This window comes from Aphelocoma coerulescens, chromosome 23 (genome assembly GCF_041296385.1).
Source record: "Aphelocoma coerulescens isolate FSJ_1873_10779 chromosome 23, UR_Acoe_1.0, whole genome shotgun sequence".
In the NCBI taxonomy this organism is placed as follows: domain Eukaryota; kingdom Metazoa; phylum Chordata; class Aves; order Passeriformes; family Corvidae; genus Aphelocoma; species Aphelocoma coerulescens.
This window is the reverse complement of record NC_091036.1, coordinates 6,256,423-6,268,308: the sequence shown is the minus strand read 5'-3', so window position 1 is coordinate 6,268,308 and position 11,886 is coordinate 6,256,423. Positions and strand designations below refer to the sequence as shown.

Sequence of the window (11,886 nt, the reverse complement as noted above, 5' to 3'; positions counted from 1 at the left end):
GTCCCTGTCCCTGTCCCTGTCCCTGTCCCTGTCCCCAGCAGAGAAGCCGGAGCTGCCAGCCGTGTCCTGCCCCTGCTCTCCCATCCCGCAGCCACCACCGGTTCCTCACCTGACGGTCCCGAGGGTGACGCTCGCCGTGTCACCGCCAGTGGCAGCGCCCAGGGGGACACGATGCTCCCCGACCCTGAGGCCACCAAGACGCTGCCTGCAGCCTGTGCCACGCTGCTGTTTGTTGCTGATAACAAATCAGCTCCTGAAAACGGGATGGCACAGGGCGAGGGGGGGGGGATTCAGCCTCTTGGCGAGGTTCTGCAGCACCGGGAGGGCACTGGGAGCTCACAGGGAAGGATTTCAGCACGCAGTACAAGCTGGCATTGCTCAGACCAAACCGATCTGATTTAGATTAGATTTCAGGAAGAAATCCTTCCCTGTGAGGGCGGTGAGGCCCTGGCACAGGTGGCACAGAGAAGCTGTGGCTGCCCCATCCCTGGAAGTGCTGGATGGGGTTTGCAGCAGCCTGGGATAGTGGGAGATGTCCCTACCCATGGCAGGGGCTGGGAACAAGATGAGTGTTGAGTTCCCTTGGCAAACCATTCCATGATTCTGTGATCCAGCTGGGAGGGGACAGCAGGACGCACAGGGGCTGGGCCGGAGCAGCAGCAGGTCGGTGACAGGACACGTGGCAGAGCCAGAGGAATGATCCTGACAAGAACACAGGTGCTTTCTGCTGCATTTCCACGCTCCTGGCTCCGAGGGGTTTGGGTCCCTGTGTTTCCTGTTGTGAAAAGCTGCGTGGTTGTGTTGGAGCCGCATCCTTCCCGGACGCTCCCAGGGCCTGGCCGCATGCCCGGAGGAGTTTGCCAGCCGCTGGAAATGGCTGGAAGGATTTCTAAAGCGAGAAAGCCTGTCCCTCCCTCAGGCTTCCCAGCACATCAGCATCTCCTGTGGGATTCGGGCCCTGGCACACGAATCTTGTGGGCTGTGCAAGCCTGAGCATCCTGCTGCTTCCCAGTAGCACCAGTGACCAGGGCTGGGGATGCAGCTCCAAACCCGGAGTGGCACCTGCAGAAGGGCTGAAGTTTGCTGTGCTTTTTGTGTCTCTGCCTCATATCCCCCCCCCCCTTCGCCCCTCTGAACCCAAACTCACGATCTTAATGAGCGCCGGAAAGAGTTGGGCAGAAATTTCCTGGCACCTCTGTGCCCCTCTGTGATCCCAGGGGATTGATTCCTTTCCAGGACGAGGGTTGAGCGTGTCACTGCTCCCCCAGGCTTTGCTGACCCACGTCTAGCTGAACTGCACTGAGGAGACTCTAATCCCCAATTAGGGCATTTGTGTTGACTTCCCGCTTTGAGCTCTGACTTCCGAGTCATTATCCTCCAAAAAAAAAAAACAAAAAAAAACAAAACAAAACAACAAAATCCCATTTTTCATCTTTCCCCTCCTCATGTGGCAGCAGAACCAGTTTGAAGGATGTTTTCACACAGTTATGGAGCATTGTCCAAATAATCACAGTGAGAGAGGGGGAGGGTATTGGGTACACTGTGGGGAGAGCTCCCACCAGAGGAGCGAGGGAAGCAGAGGAGGAATGTGAAGAGGAAGGTTGTCCCAGTCCTAGAGGAAAGGGAAATTCCAGGAGCTCCCTAAAGCACCAGCACTCCACGCAGGGCCTCAGGAAGCTTCCCCCGCTCCCAGAGAGCAGCTGGGCAACTCATTTTCCACCTGCGGGGCCAGGATGGTGACAGGACACTGGGATTCTCCTGGGGAGAGCAGCTCCCACGAGAGCTCCGCTCCCACGAGACCCAGGCACAGGGGAGGGGAGGCACAGACGCTGCCACGTCCCCAAGAGCCCCCAGGTGCCAGATCTCTGGGAAATGAGACCCAAAAAGGCACATGAGGAAGCCAAAACATCGGTTGCCGGCCCTGGCATCGTGCTCGAGCAGCCACAGAAGCTCCTGCTGCCCGTGCCAGGGTGCAGCCGGTGCCTTGGGCCGTGCTCATCCATCCCCTGCCCCCATTTCCGTCCCCTCCCCGGGACACGGAGCCCTGGCTGCTCCCTCATTACTCATTAACGCCTCCGTCACGCACAGGTGGCCGGGACAAGGTCCTCCCGCATCCCTTTGAGCCCCGTGGGTGCCTCTTCCCACCCTGAGCAGGAGCTGCTCTCTCCAAAGCCCTTCTGCAGGAAGCAGCTCCTGCTCCCTGTTTCTTGCCCCAGGATATGGAAAAAGCCAGCGCGGAGCCTGGGCCGCGGTGACCCCGCTGGAGATCGTTGGGACACGGGGACTGGTGGTTGTGGTGCTGGAAATCAGCTCAGTTGTAAAAATGGGGGGTTTTGAAAGGGTGCCTGGGGCACAAATGTCGTGGGAAGAGGGGGGCATGGATCTCCTTGCTCGGGTGCTGGGCACATGGAGGTGGGATGGATGGATGGGTGGGTGGGTGGAGGGATGGATGGATGGATGGATGGATGGATGGATGGATGGATGGATGGATGGATGGATGGATAAATAGCAGTGGTTTCTTCCTTCCCAGCTCCCTCGTGCTGGAAGGGACAGTTCTGTCACAGCCCAGGAGCATCACCCGTGTCTGTGGTGACAGGGACAGGTGGCCACAAGAGGCATCTCCGGCTGCTGTGTGATCATCCCGAACCTTTCCTGAAAGAGAAAAGCCTGTGGGAATGCCAGCACAGCCTTGATGCCCTGTGGGATGTCATGGATACATCAGAGCTGCCCCACTGGGCTGGCACGGGCCTGATGGGGCTGACAGCACGTGGCAGCCCCAGCCCTGGGGTGTGAAAACCCCCTGGGTGTGAAAACCCCCTGGGTGTGACACGGGTGGCACAGGGACACCCCGGGGTGCTGGGGGAGCTGCCAGGACAGGCAGCCTTGAGGCAGATGTTCAATCCCCATATCTGGGCTGAGCAAAGATAAAGCTGGAGGAGCAGGATGTGGAAGCAGACACACTCCAAGAATCCCTGCAGCTGGATCCTGGCCGGGCCGGTGTCTCTCTCAGGAGGTGCTGGGATGGTGTTTTCCTCATCCTCCTCCACCCAGGGAAAGCAGGACCCAGCACCCAGATAAGGGGGAGCCGCTGGCGCCGGTGGCACAAGGACACGGTCTGGCCCTGCTCCCGTGGAGCTGCCAAGGTCCCTGAGGGGCAGACAGCGCCTTCGGGCTCCCCCTTTCATCCCTGCCCCAGCTCCCAGCTGGGCACATGCCCACGCTGCACTCTTCTCCCTCCTCCTCCTCCTCCATCCCTGCTGGGCAACCTCCCCTCCCTCTCCAGGGGCCACCCCAGCTCTCATCTGGGGAAACTGAGGCAGGAGGCAAAGCCAGCCGGGCTGTTCTCAAGGGGACAGAGGCATCCAAGCCCCCAAACCTGGGTGAATCCCCTCACGTGCAGCTGCGGAGTCATGCAGGGACCCCTCACCTGGCCGGGGCAAAGGGGCCACGGTGCGAGGGCAGGGCAGGAGCGGGCACAATGTGCCACCGCCCTCGGAGCCAGGATCCTTCTCTGGAAGCGCTCCCAGCTCCGAGGATGAATCACACTTTCCCCGGGATCAGATTGCAGCTCCTACACTCGAGAGGCCGGACCTGGCACCGCTCTCCCGGCCGCAGCCGGACCCCCGAGCCCTCGGCAAACGCAGCGAGCGAGGGCAAAGCCGCTCCTAAATCCCATCCGCGCTGGAATTCGGGCAGGTTGGACACCCCACGGCGCTGCCTCTGGGCTAAGGAGGCGCCGAGGTTGGGCAAGTTCCCTGGTACCTCCAGCCTGTCCCTAACGATTGTGTGGGGACAGCGCGGGGACGGAGCCGCCGTGGCAGTGCCAGGGTGGTGCTGGTGGTGGCCGCGGTGGCGACGCCGCGCTGCCGGCTGGGTCCCTGCCCTCGGGGCAAATCTGCCGTGCGTGACGGGAAGGAAAAATCCACCAGGAAGGCAGACACAGCCCCAGGTCACCAGAGAGCGGGTGAAGCTCCCCACAGCCGCTCTTTGCTCCCCCCGACCGCCCTGAGCCGGGGCTCCGTGTTGGCAGCGCGGTGCCCGGAGCCGCCGCCACTCATCCCAAGAGCCGGATCTCAAACTCTCCGTCTCCCAAACTCTCTCCTGGCCTTTTTTCCTGCCTCTGGCAGTGCCGATAACACACCGCCAGCTCTGTTTATCGGAGCAAAGTCCACGCTGCTCGCTGCCGGCGGCGTCTCCCTGCAGCGCCCGGCCCCAGCGTGTGCCCGCGGCCGGCCGGGCTCTGCCGGGCACATCGGGGACAGCGGAGCCGGCTGTTGCCTGGTTATATCCACAAAACATCCCCGTGCCGGGGCCTGGGCCGGGGTATCTGCTTACGGAGCAGGGAACAGCTGAGCCTCCTCACTCCCCACCCTGCCCTTGGCAGCTCATCAGACAAAGCCCAGCCCGGGCTGGCGTTGTCATTGTCCCCTCCAGGCCCTACAAGGGTTGTTGGTCCCGGCCCGTGCGATCCGCAGGTTTCTCCCCTTGGCAGTCGCAGCTCCAGATGGATATTTATACACCCAACTTGTGCGAATTAGCAGCATTCCTCTCCGATGGAGTCAAAAATAGAGGCGCTTCATGGAAAAAAAAAAAAAAAAAAAAAAAAGAGAGAGAAAAAGAAGGTGTGTCGCGCTGCAAAAAGCAACAGGATCCAAAAAAAGAGAAAAAAAACCCCACTCAAATCTCCCTTTTCCTTTTAAAGCTCTGTTCCCCAAGGATGGACCAGCACTGTTATTTTAAACTCGATTTCTGCAGCCCCGTGGCCGGCGAGCCATGGGCAAGGTGACGGTGCCAGTGACGGGGGTGGCACTGGGCGATGTCGCAGGCTGTGGTGTGCGCTGCTGGGTGGTTTTGGGGCACGTAAGCTGGAGACTTCCTGAGAGGCGAGTGGCGACTTCCTGAGCACGGCAGGAGCGGGAGCGGGCAGAGGTAGGCTCGGGGGGCTACACCGTGAGGGGTGGACAGGCCAAAGGGTGACCCCAGGATGATGCACCCATGCCAATGTGGTAAAACATATCTAAAATAGGTCTTTTATGTAAATATTTGTTGGTGATATTATGGACAAAAGGTTTTAGGATCCATGGAGTGGGGAGGATGGGGATGGGCAGCACGGGAGAGAAGAGCTGTGGGTGAGCAGAGGTGGGGAACCAAGTGGGTGAGGGCAGAGTCGCTGTTGGACACCCAGGAAGTGTGACCATGGTCACCACGGGGCTTTGCAGAGAGAAACGGCACCTTTTGCACCCCCAAAACAGAGGGAAAAGGGTGGCAGGGATGGGTTATGGGCGGAAGAGGAAGCAGAGGCTGCCCTCTGCCATTACTGGGGTTTGTGGGCTTGTGGGGCCAACCTGGGGCGTATAAAGAACGCCGAGATACTGGTATTTAATCCGTTGATAATCGATACCTGGGGAGTGCAGCTCTGTGCTACCAGCGCCCTCACAAATCCCATTCCATGCTCAGGATGAGGCCGCGGCATTCGGAGGCCACGAGCTGCATCCTCTGGCATTTCCCCTTCCACCACAGCCCCAGGGGACCCCACCCCGGCACCCCATTATCCCCATCCCAGCCCTGCCCAGGACTCCGGTGGGATGGGGACCTGCGGATCCAGGGAAGGATCCACCAGTGAGGCTGGAAGGGGCGTTCTGAAGACCCTACAAAACAAAGCTCCCCCATAAATCAGGGGGCGGGAACAGCCGGGGCTGGATGGGAGCTGGGGAGCCGCTCCCCAGGGATGAGGGCTGGCTGTAGCCAGTCCCTGCGGCTGCCTCTGCCAGGGATGCAGCCAGCCTGGCCTTCCCCGCCCTCCTCCTCCTCCTCTTCCTCCTCCTCCTCCCCGGGGCGGAGGAAGGCAGCGCCCGCAGCTGGCACCGCAGGCGGTGGCCGGGGGAAGCGGCTGCTCCGGGGAGTCTGATTTCCAGCGCTGTTTATTAATAACCCCTCTCCGCCCCATGCTAAGCCCATGTGCAGCGCAGAGCCGGCGGCGCTGGGCTCCAGGGGAGGAAGGTAAGAGCCCACCCGGGCGAGCAGGGCTGGGCAGGAAGGGGCCGGTGTCCGCCCGGGGTCTCGTGGGTGCGGGATCCTCGGCGAGGTGGGGGGCGTGGGGCAGGCGAGGGGGCAGGGATGGGGTGGGGGGAACGGCGGTTCAGCGTTCCTGGACCCTCAGGAATGATCAGGGAGAGGGGGGTGGTGGTCTCTCTGGGGCACCCAGGAGTTCTGAGGGGCCCTGGAATGAGGGGTGGTGGGCGGGAGAGAGCCCCCAAGCCCCGCTGGGAAGGCAGAACGGGGCCCTCCCCTCCCGTCCTGCCCATGCGAAGCGGATCCAAGAACTTTGAAAAACAAGCCCTGGCAGCGGGGAGGGCGAGGAAAAACGGGGCAGAGGAGCCCTTTTCCCACCTTTCCAGGCGCTGCCCCCTCTCCAGCCGCCGGCTGCTGAGTCCGAGGCTGCGATGTGTCATCAGTGCCGAAAACTGCCTTATTAGGAGAGAAAGTATCGGTGAAAATCAGTTCTTTGCTTAAAGCCGTTGCTCCGAGCCGAGGGCTGCCTGTGAGTGCCAGCCTGCGCTCATTCCTTCGGCAATGACTAGACATGAGCTCAGCGGCGTGGCCGAGAGGTGAGAGCATCCTCCCACCGATCCCACCGGCTCTTGGCAGCAGCAGGAAAAGCCCCGGCTCGTCCCCGAGCGTTGTTGTGTCCATCCTACCCCAAATAGCAGCCGGGGGGAATGCGAGAGCGAGGGTTTGGTGGTGGCAGCTGCAGGTGCCGGGGCTGGGGACAATGCCGCGATCGGATGACTCTGCAAAGCGCCGGCTGCTGCAGACGCTGCCGCTCGCCCGGGGCTGTGCGTGCGAGGTTCGCTCCATCTCAGTCATCCCGGAGCCTGCCTGGGCTTCCAGCAGCGCATTCCCTTGCCGTGAGGTTATGGCACACCCGCTAAAACCCCCCGGCAAGTTTTCCAGGGAGTGCTCGCACGGGTCACGTCGGTGCCGCTGGGGAGGGTGGCCGTGACAGGTTGGCTCCAGAGCAGCTCTTGGGTTTGGGGTCTGGGTTTGCATCCCTCGCTTCTCCTCCGTGGCAGTCAGACACTTTAATAGGGTTTGAAGAGGGTTTTCTTTCCTTATTTTGGATAGTCTGGGCCCAAGTTGACACCAGAGCGTTGAGCCCTGTGGGTGATGTGGGGATGGTCATGGCAGCAGGGCCATGGCAGGACCCCCCTGGCTCTGGGGTCTCACAGGGTGGGGAGGAAAGGCTGAGACCTGTTACACTCATTGCTCTGGTTCATATCCCCTCTCCTTCCCAGGGACCTGATGGCACAGCCCGAGCCTACTCCAGAGCTGCAGTTGGATGAAGCCGGAGCATCCCCAGCCCCACAGGGAGCAGCTGAAGGAGCTGCTCCACACCCAGAATGTCCTCACCCACCATTGGATCCAGTGAGGAACGGATCTAAACCCCTGCACAGGGACAGCCCAGACTCCAGCCGGGATCTGCAGGCTGCCAGCAGGGATCCTTCCTTGGAGCTAAACCCACCAGGGATCCAGCTGAATGAGGATGCAGCAGGGGCTGGGATCCCGCTGGATGTGGACGTGGCAGGAGTCCCGCTGGACGTGGATGCAGCTGGAGTAGGGATTCCACTGGATGTGGACGGGGCAGGGATCCCGCTGGACGTGGATGCAGGTGGGGCAGGAATCCCACTGGACATGGATGCAGATGGAGTAGAGATTCCACTGGACGTGGATGCAAGCGGGACAGGGATCCCAGCGGATGTGGATGCGGCAGGAGTCCCGCTGGATGTGGATGAAGCTGGGACAGGGATCCCACTGGGGGAAGATGCAGATGGAGTAGGGATCCCACTGGACATGGACACAGACAGGGCAGGGATCCCAGAAAATGCAGATGGGGCAGGGATCCCGCTGGACATGGACGCAGAGGGAGCAGGCAGCCCTCTGGATGCTGATGCCACAGAGCACCAGTGCCTGACCCTGGAAGAGCTGGGGAATTATTTCCAGGAGTGCATCGAAATCGTGGAGCAGCTGGAGAGGGAGCGGGACAGCCTGATCGCGGAGCTGGCCCAGCTGCGGGAGCCGGCGCTGCAGGAGATCCGCCATGCCCACGAGGAGATCCAGGCAGCCTGCAGGCTGCTGGCCAAGGTGGAGCTGGAGAGGGACAACCTGCGGGATGAGATCCGGCAGATCAAGCAGAAGCTGTTCAAGGTGACCAAGGAATGCGTGGCCTGCCAGTACCAGCTGGAGAGCCGCCGGCACGACCTCTCCCAGCACGCCGCCTACCAGGGCGAGCTGGAGAGCCAGGCCGGGCAGCTCTCCGGGGAACTTTCCCAGCTGAAGGAGACCTGCGAGAAGGAGAAGGAAGTTCTGAGGCAGCGCCTGGAGGCTCCGCCGTGCCGGCAGGACAACCTGTACCTCCAGGAGAGCCGCCGGCTTTCCATGGAGTTCGAGAGCTTCGTGGCCGAGAGCCGGCGGGGGCTGGAGGAGCACTACGAGCCCCAGCTGCTGCGGCTGCTGGAGCGGCGCGAGGCCGGGGCCAAGGCGCTGCAGGAGATGCAGGGCGAGATCCAGGGCATGAAGGAAGCCCTGAGGCCCCTGCAGGGCGAGGTCAGCCGGCTGCGGCTGCAGAACCGCAGCCTGGAGGAGCAGATTGTCCTGGTCAAGCAGAAGCGGGATGAGGAGGTCGGGCAGTACCGGGTACGTGCCCCAAAGGGCACCACTCCACCTTCTTTTGGGAGTGGGAGTCATGCTTTGCATCCAGGGAAATGTGGATGCTGCAGGATTTGCTTGTAGGGCCCAGGGAAGGAGTGTGGATGAGGAAGGGGAGGATGTGGAACATCTCCTGCTGGTTGGAATCAAAGTTATCCCCCAGCCTGGCACAGGGCAGGTGAAACAGGAGGCCCTGGGAATAAGGCAAACCCAGGGATGCAGTAGGAAAGTTCGGGGCTTCACCCAGCTTGGAAAATAGGTTTCCCCTGAATATTTTCTCACTTGGTTTTCCCTGCCCCTCAGAAATGGCTCTGGGAATGAGGTGGAGGGGATGGGGGTTTCCTTCCCAAAGCTCAGCAGTGCTGCTGAGCGCAGGCACCACACGTTTCCCACAGCTCCTCGGAGCACAGGACTGAGCCAAGACGTTTGGAAAAGCCAGCTTCAAATAAAGGTGGCTTTTCTTTCAAAAGCCTCTCCTGCTGGGGCAGATTCTGCCACTCCTACTGCCAGGAAGGGTCTCACCCCCTGTCCCCACAGCCCCAGGGCCAGGCTGCCTCCTGGGAGGGTTATTTCTGGCTGGGCCAGGCATCCCCTCAGCCTGAGGGACAAGGCAATTCAATATCTCCAAGAGCACATTTGGCAAAGAGGCTCCACAATTAACCTCCCCCCTTTCAATGCTCTCTGTTCTCGGCTCGCAGTTGCTGCCTCCTCCCAGCAGTTTCTGGAAGCTGCCATTCCCCTTCCATCACAGCTCCTCCCTGCTGGGATGGGGACCAGAACCATCAGCACCCATGCCATGGCTTGTCCTGGATTTTCAGGGTCCCTTGGACCCCTGGTGTGCCTCCACGTTTTCCTTTTCCCAAATTCCTTATTTATCTTCTTCTGACTCACGGGTTTATACAGCTCTGGCAGCTTCTCAAAACACACACTAAGTAGTTTAGGGGACAAAACTGAGCAGCCAGGAGAAGCCTTAAGGACAAAACGCAGCCCAGCCCAGCCCGAATTCCCACCTTTGTATTAAAGCAAAGCTTTTTTTTGCAGTGGTTTGTAAAGAGGGTGCTTGTCCAGACCAGCCCCATCCACAGGGGGATCCCTGAGGAGAGCGAGGGAAGCAGTGGAGCACAGGCCCCTTCCTCCCTCGGATTATCCGCTCATTTTCTCCCCCCAGGAGCAGGTGGAGGAGCTGGAGGACAGGCTGAAGGAGCTCAAGAACGGGGTCCAGCTCCAGCAGCGCAAGAACCAGGAGCTGGAGGAGCTGAGGACCAGCCTCCATCGGGAGCTCTCCATCTACAAGTGCGTTTGGGTGCCAGTCCTGAGGGGCAGAGGGGCTGGGAGGAGGAAAGGGATGGGTGGGAAGAGTCCAGGGTGGGGTCACAGGCTTTTCCTCCTGATCCCCAGTAGATCACAGCAGGAATTCCAGCCCCTTTGCCCAACAGCAAAGAGGGATTTGCTGGAATCACCTGCAGAGGAGTGGAGTGGCTTCCCAAGAAGCAGGTGTGGCAATTTAAGTGGTGGTTTCCTCAGAAATATGTGGAAATGAGCTGAGGTTGAGCTTTGGGGAGCCGTGCTGTGGATGATGGAACCGTCCTCTCCTGGTTTCACTCAGATCTTCATTGCACATGAATTCCTAAAGCTGTAGGGAACATCCATGAGTTTGTGGATTGTTTTACTCACCCAACTTGGAGCTGTGATGTTATTCCAGCCTCAGCTGGACACACTTAACCATTTTCTGCAGCCTTTAGCAGTCCTTTTCCCCTTCTCCACCCAAACCCCCTCATGCAAACGCACCACAGGAGGATATTCCCTACCCCAAAGCTTCTTTAGCCAAGCACAGGGAAGAGCTCTCTCAGCCTGTGCTGTCACCAGCCATTCCCAAGGGAGGAGTGCACTTAGGATTCAGCCCAGATCCCACCACCACCCTGTCCTTGCAGGGTTCTCCTAAAGCACAGACCAACATTTAATCCCAAGTGCAGCAGTGGAGTCTCTTAACTCCTGGAATTTACAGATTGCCATCCCTGGAAATGACACGTTTCATGAGGTTTCACATTTGCTCTGGGGCCCTCAGAGTTAAGTGCAGCTCTGAGCTGCCTTTTCCAGTGGCTCCCACCAAAAATGACATTCCCTTCTGTTAAATCCTGTTTGCCAAGGGCTCTGGAAGGGCTGGGCCAGGCCCACACACTCACAAGACCATGGACTGAACCTCTTGAAGCATTTCCCAACTCCTTTTTTCTTCCATACTGTGAAAAGAAAGAACTTTTCCCAGAAACAGCACACCCCTCTCTCCTTTTTTCTCCAGCCAAAGCATTGATGTAAATATTCCATAGCCTAAATTCCCTTTCTACCCTTACAGGAGCTGCTTAGAAATCTACGGCCACCTCTGCAAATCGGAGGAAAAAGCAGAGCAGGACTGTTAGAGCCTCTCTGTAGCAAAAACATGGACAGAGGATCTACAAGGGATGTCTCCTCCTGCTGCTTTATCCTGCCTGATGTGCAGCAGCTCCCTGGAGTTGGGAATGCTGGGCAATCCTTTCCCTGGGTATTCCCCCAGGTGCTGCTGCTGCTGCTCATGTAGCAAAACTGCTTTTCCCCAGAGGAGCAGAGCAAACAATCTTTGCACTGAACAATGGATATGGATGAGGAGTAACTGGTTGATGTTTTGCTGTGTTTGGGAAAACGTTATCTTGTCTTGTTCTAGATTGTTTAAGCCTGCACAGAAAGTTCTGGAAGCTGGTGTTGGAGGGTTTGATTTTTAAAGTTTACATGCCAGAGAAGCTTTCTCCTTTGAAGAGGATTTTCTTTTGTATTTCAAGGGTCTCTGCTGTACTGGGAAGTGCTCCACAGAAACGAGGTGGTGGGGAAGAGGTTTCCACTTAATATTGAGTCTCACACTGAAAATAAAAGGTCAGAGTTTAAGGAGCCTTTTCATTCTCAGAGCTGTGTCTCAAAAGCCCGAGTTTGTCTGTCAAGCCAAGGTGTTTGTATCAAATTCATGCTGCAGGACAACAAAAAGCAATTGTGGAAAGGGCTAAAGGCAGAGTTAAAATGCAGACGGCAGCAGGGCTTGAGGGAAGAACAGTTCAGGGCTTTGGTGGCTGCTTGGGGGTTTAAGTGCTCATTAAATTTATTTCACAAGGCAGCAGAAATGAGAAGTGGAGAAATATCCACGTTAAAAATTAAAAA

General features: G+C 58.8%; 1 protein-coding gene across 4 annotated transcripts; it reads left to right on the top strand.

Moving 5' to 3' along the window:
• Positions 1-4,664: 4,664 nt before the first annotated feature.
• Positions 4,665-11,622, top strand: SYNC (syncoilin, intermediate filament protein). Of its 4 annotated transcripts, XM_069035715.1 has the most exons (5): positions 4,665-4,929; positions 5,954-6,000; positions 7,296-8,694; positions 9,875-9,999; positions 11,057-11,622. In XM_069035715.1, the coding sequence occupies exons 2-5, from the start codon at positions 5,957-5,959 to the stop codon at positions 11,118-11,120; spliced, it is 1,632 nt and encodes a 543-aa protein (XP_068891816.1). In that variant the 5' UTR covers positions 4,665-4,929; positions 5,954-5,956; the 3' UTR covers positions 11,121-11,622. The 4 variants fall into 4 exon arrangements, with proteins under 4 accessions (XP_068891816.1, XP_068891818.1, XP_068891815.1 ...); XM_069035717.1 differs by lacking the exon at positions 5,954-6,000 and having other exon boundaries at positions 4,666-4,929; XM_069035714.1 differs by lacking the exon at positions 4,665-4,929 and having other exon boundaries at positions 5,782-6,000.
• Positions 11,623-11,886: the final 264 nt, after the last annotated feature.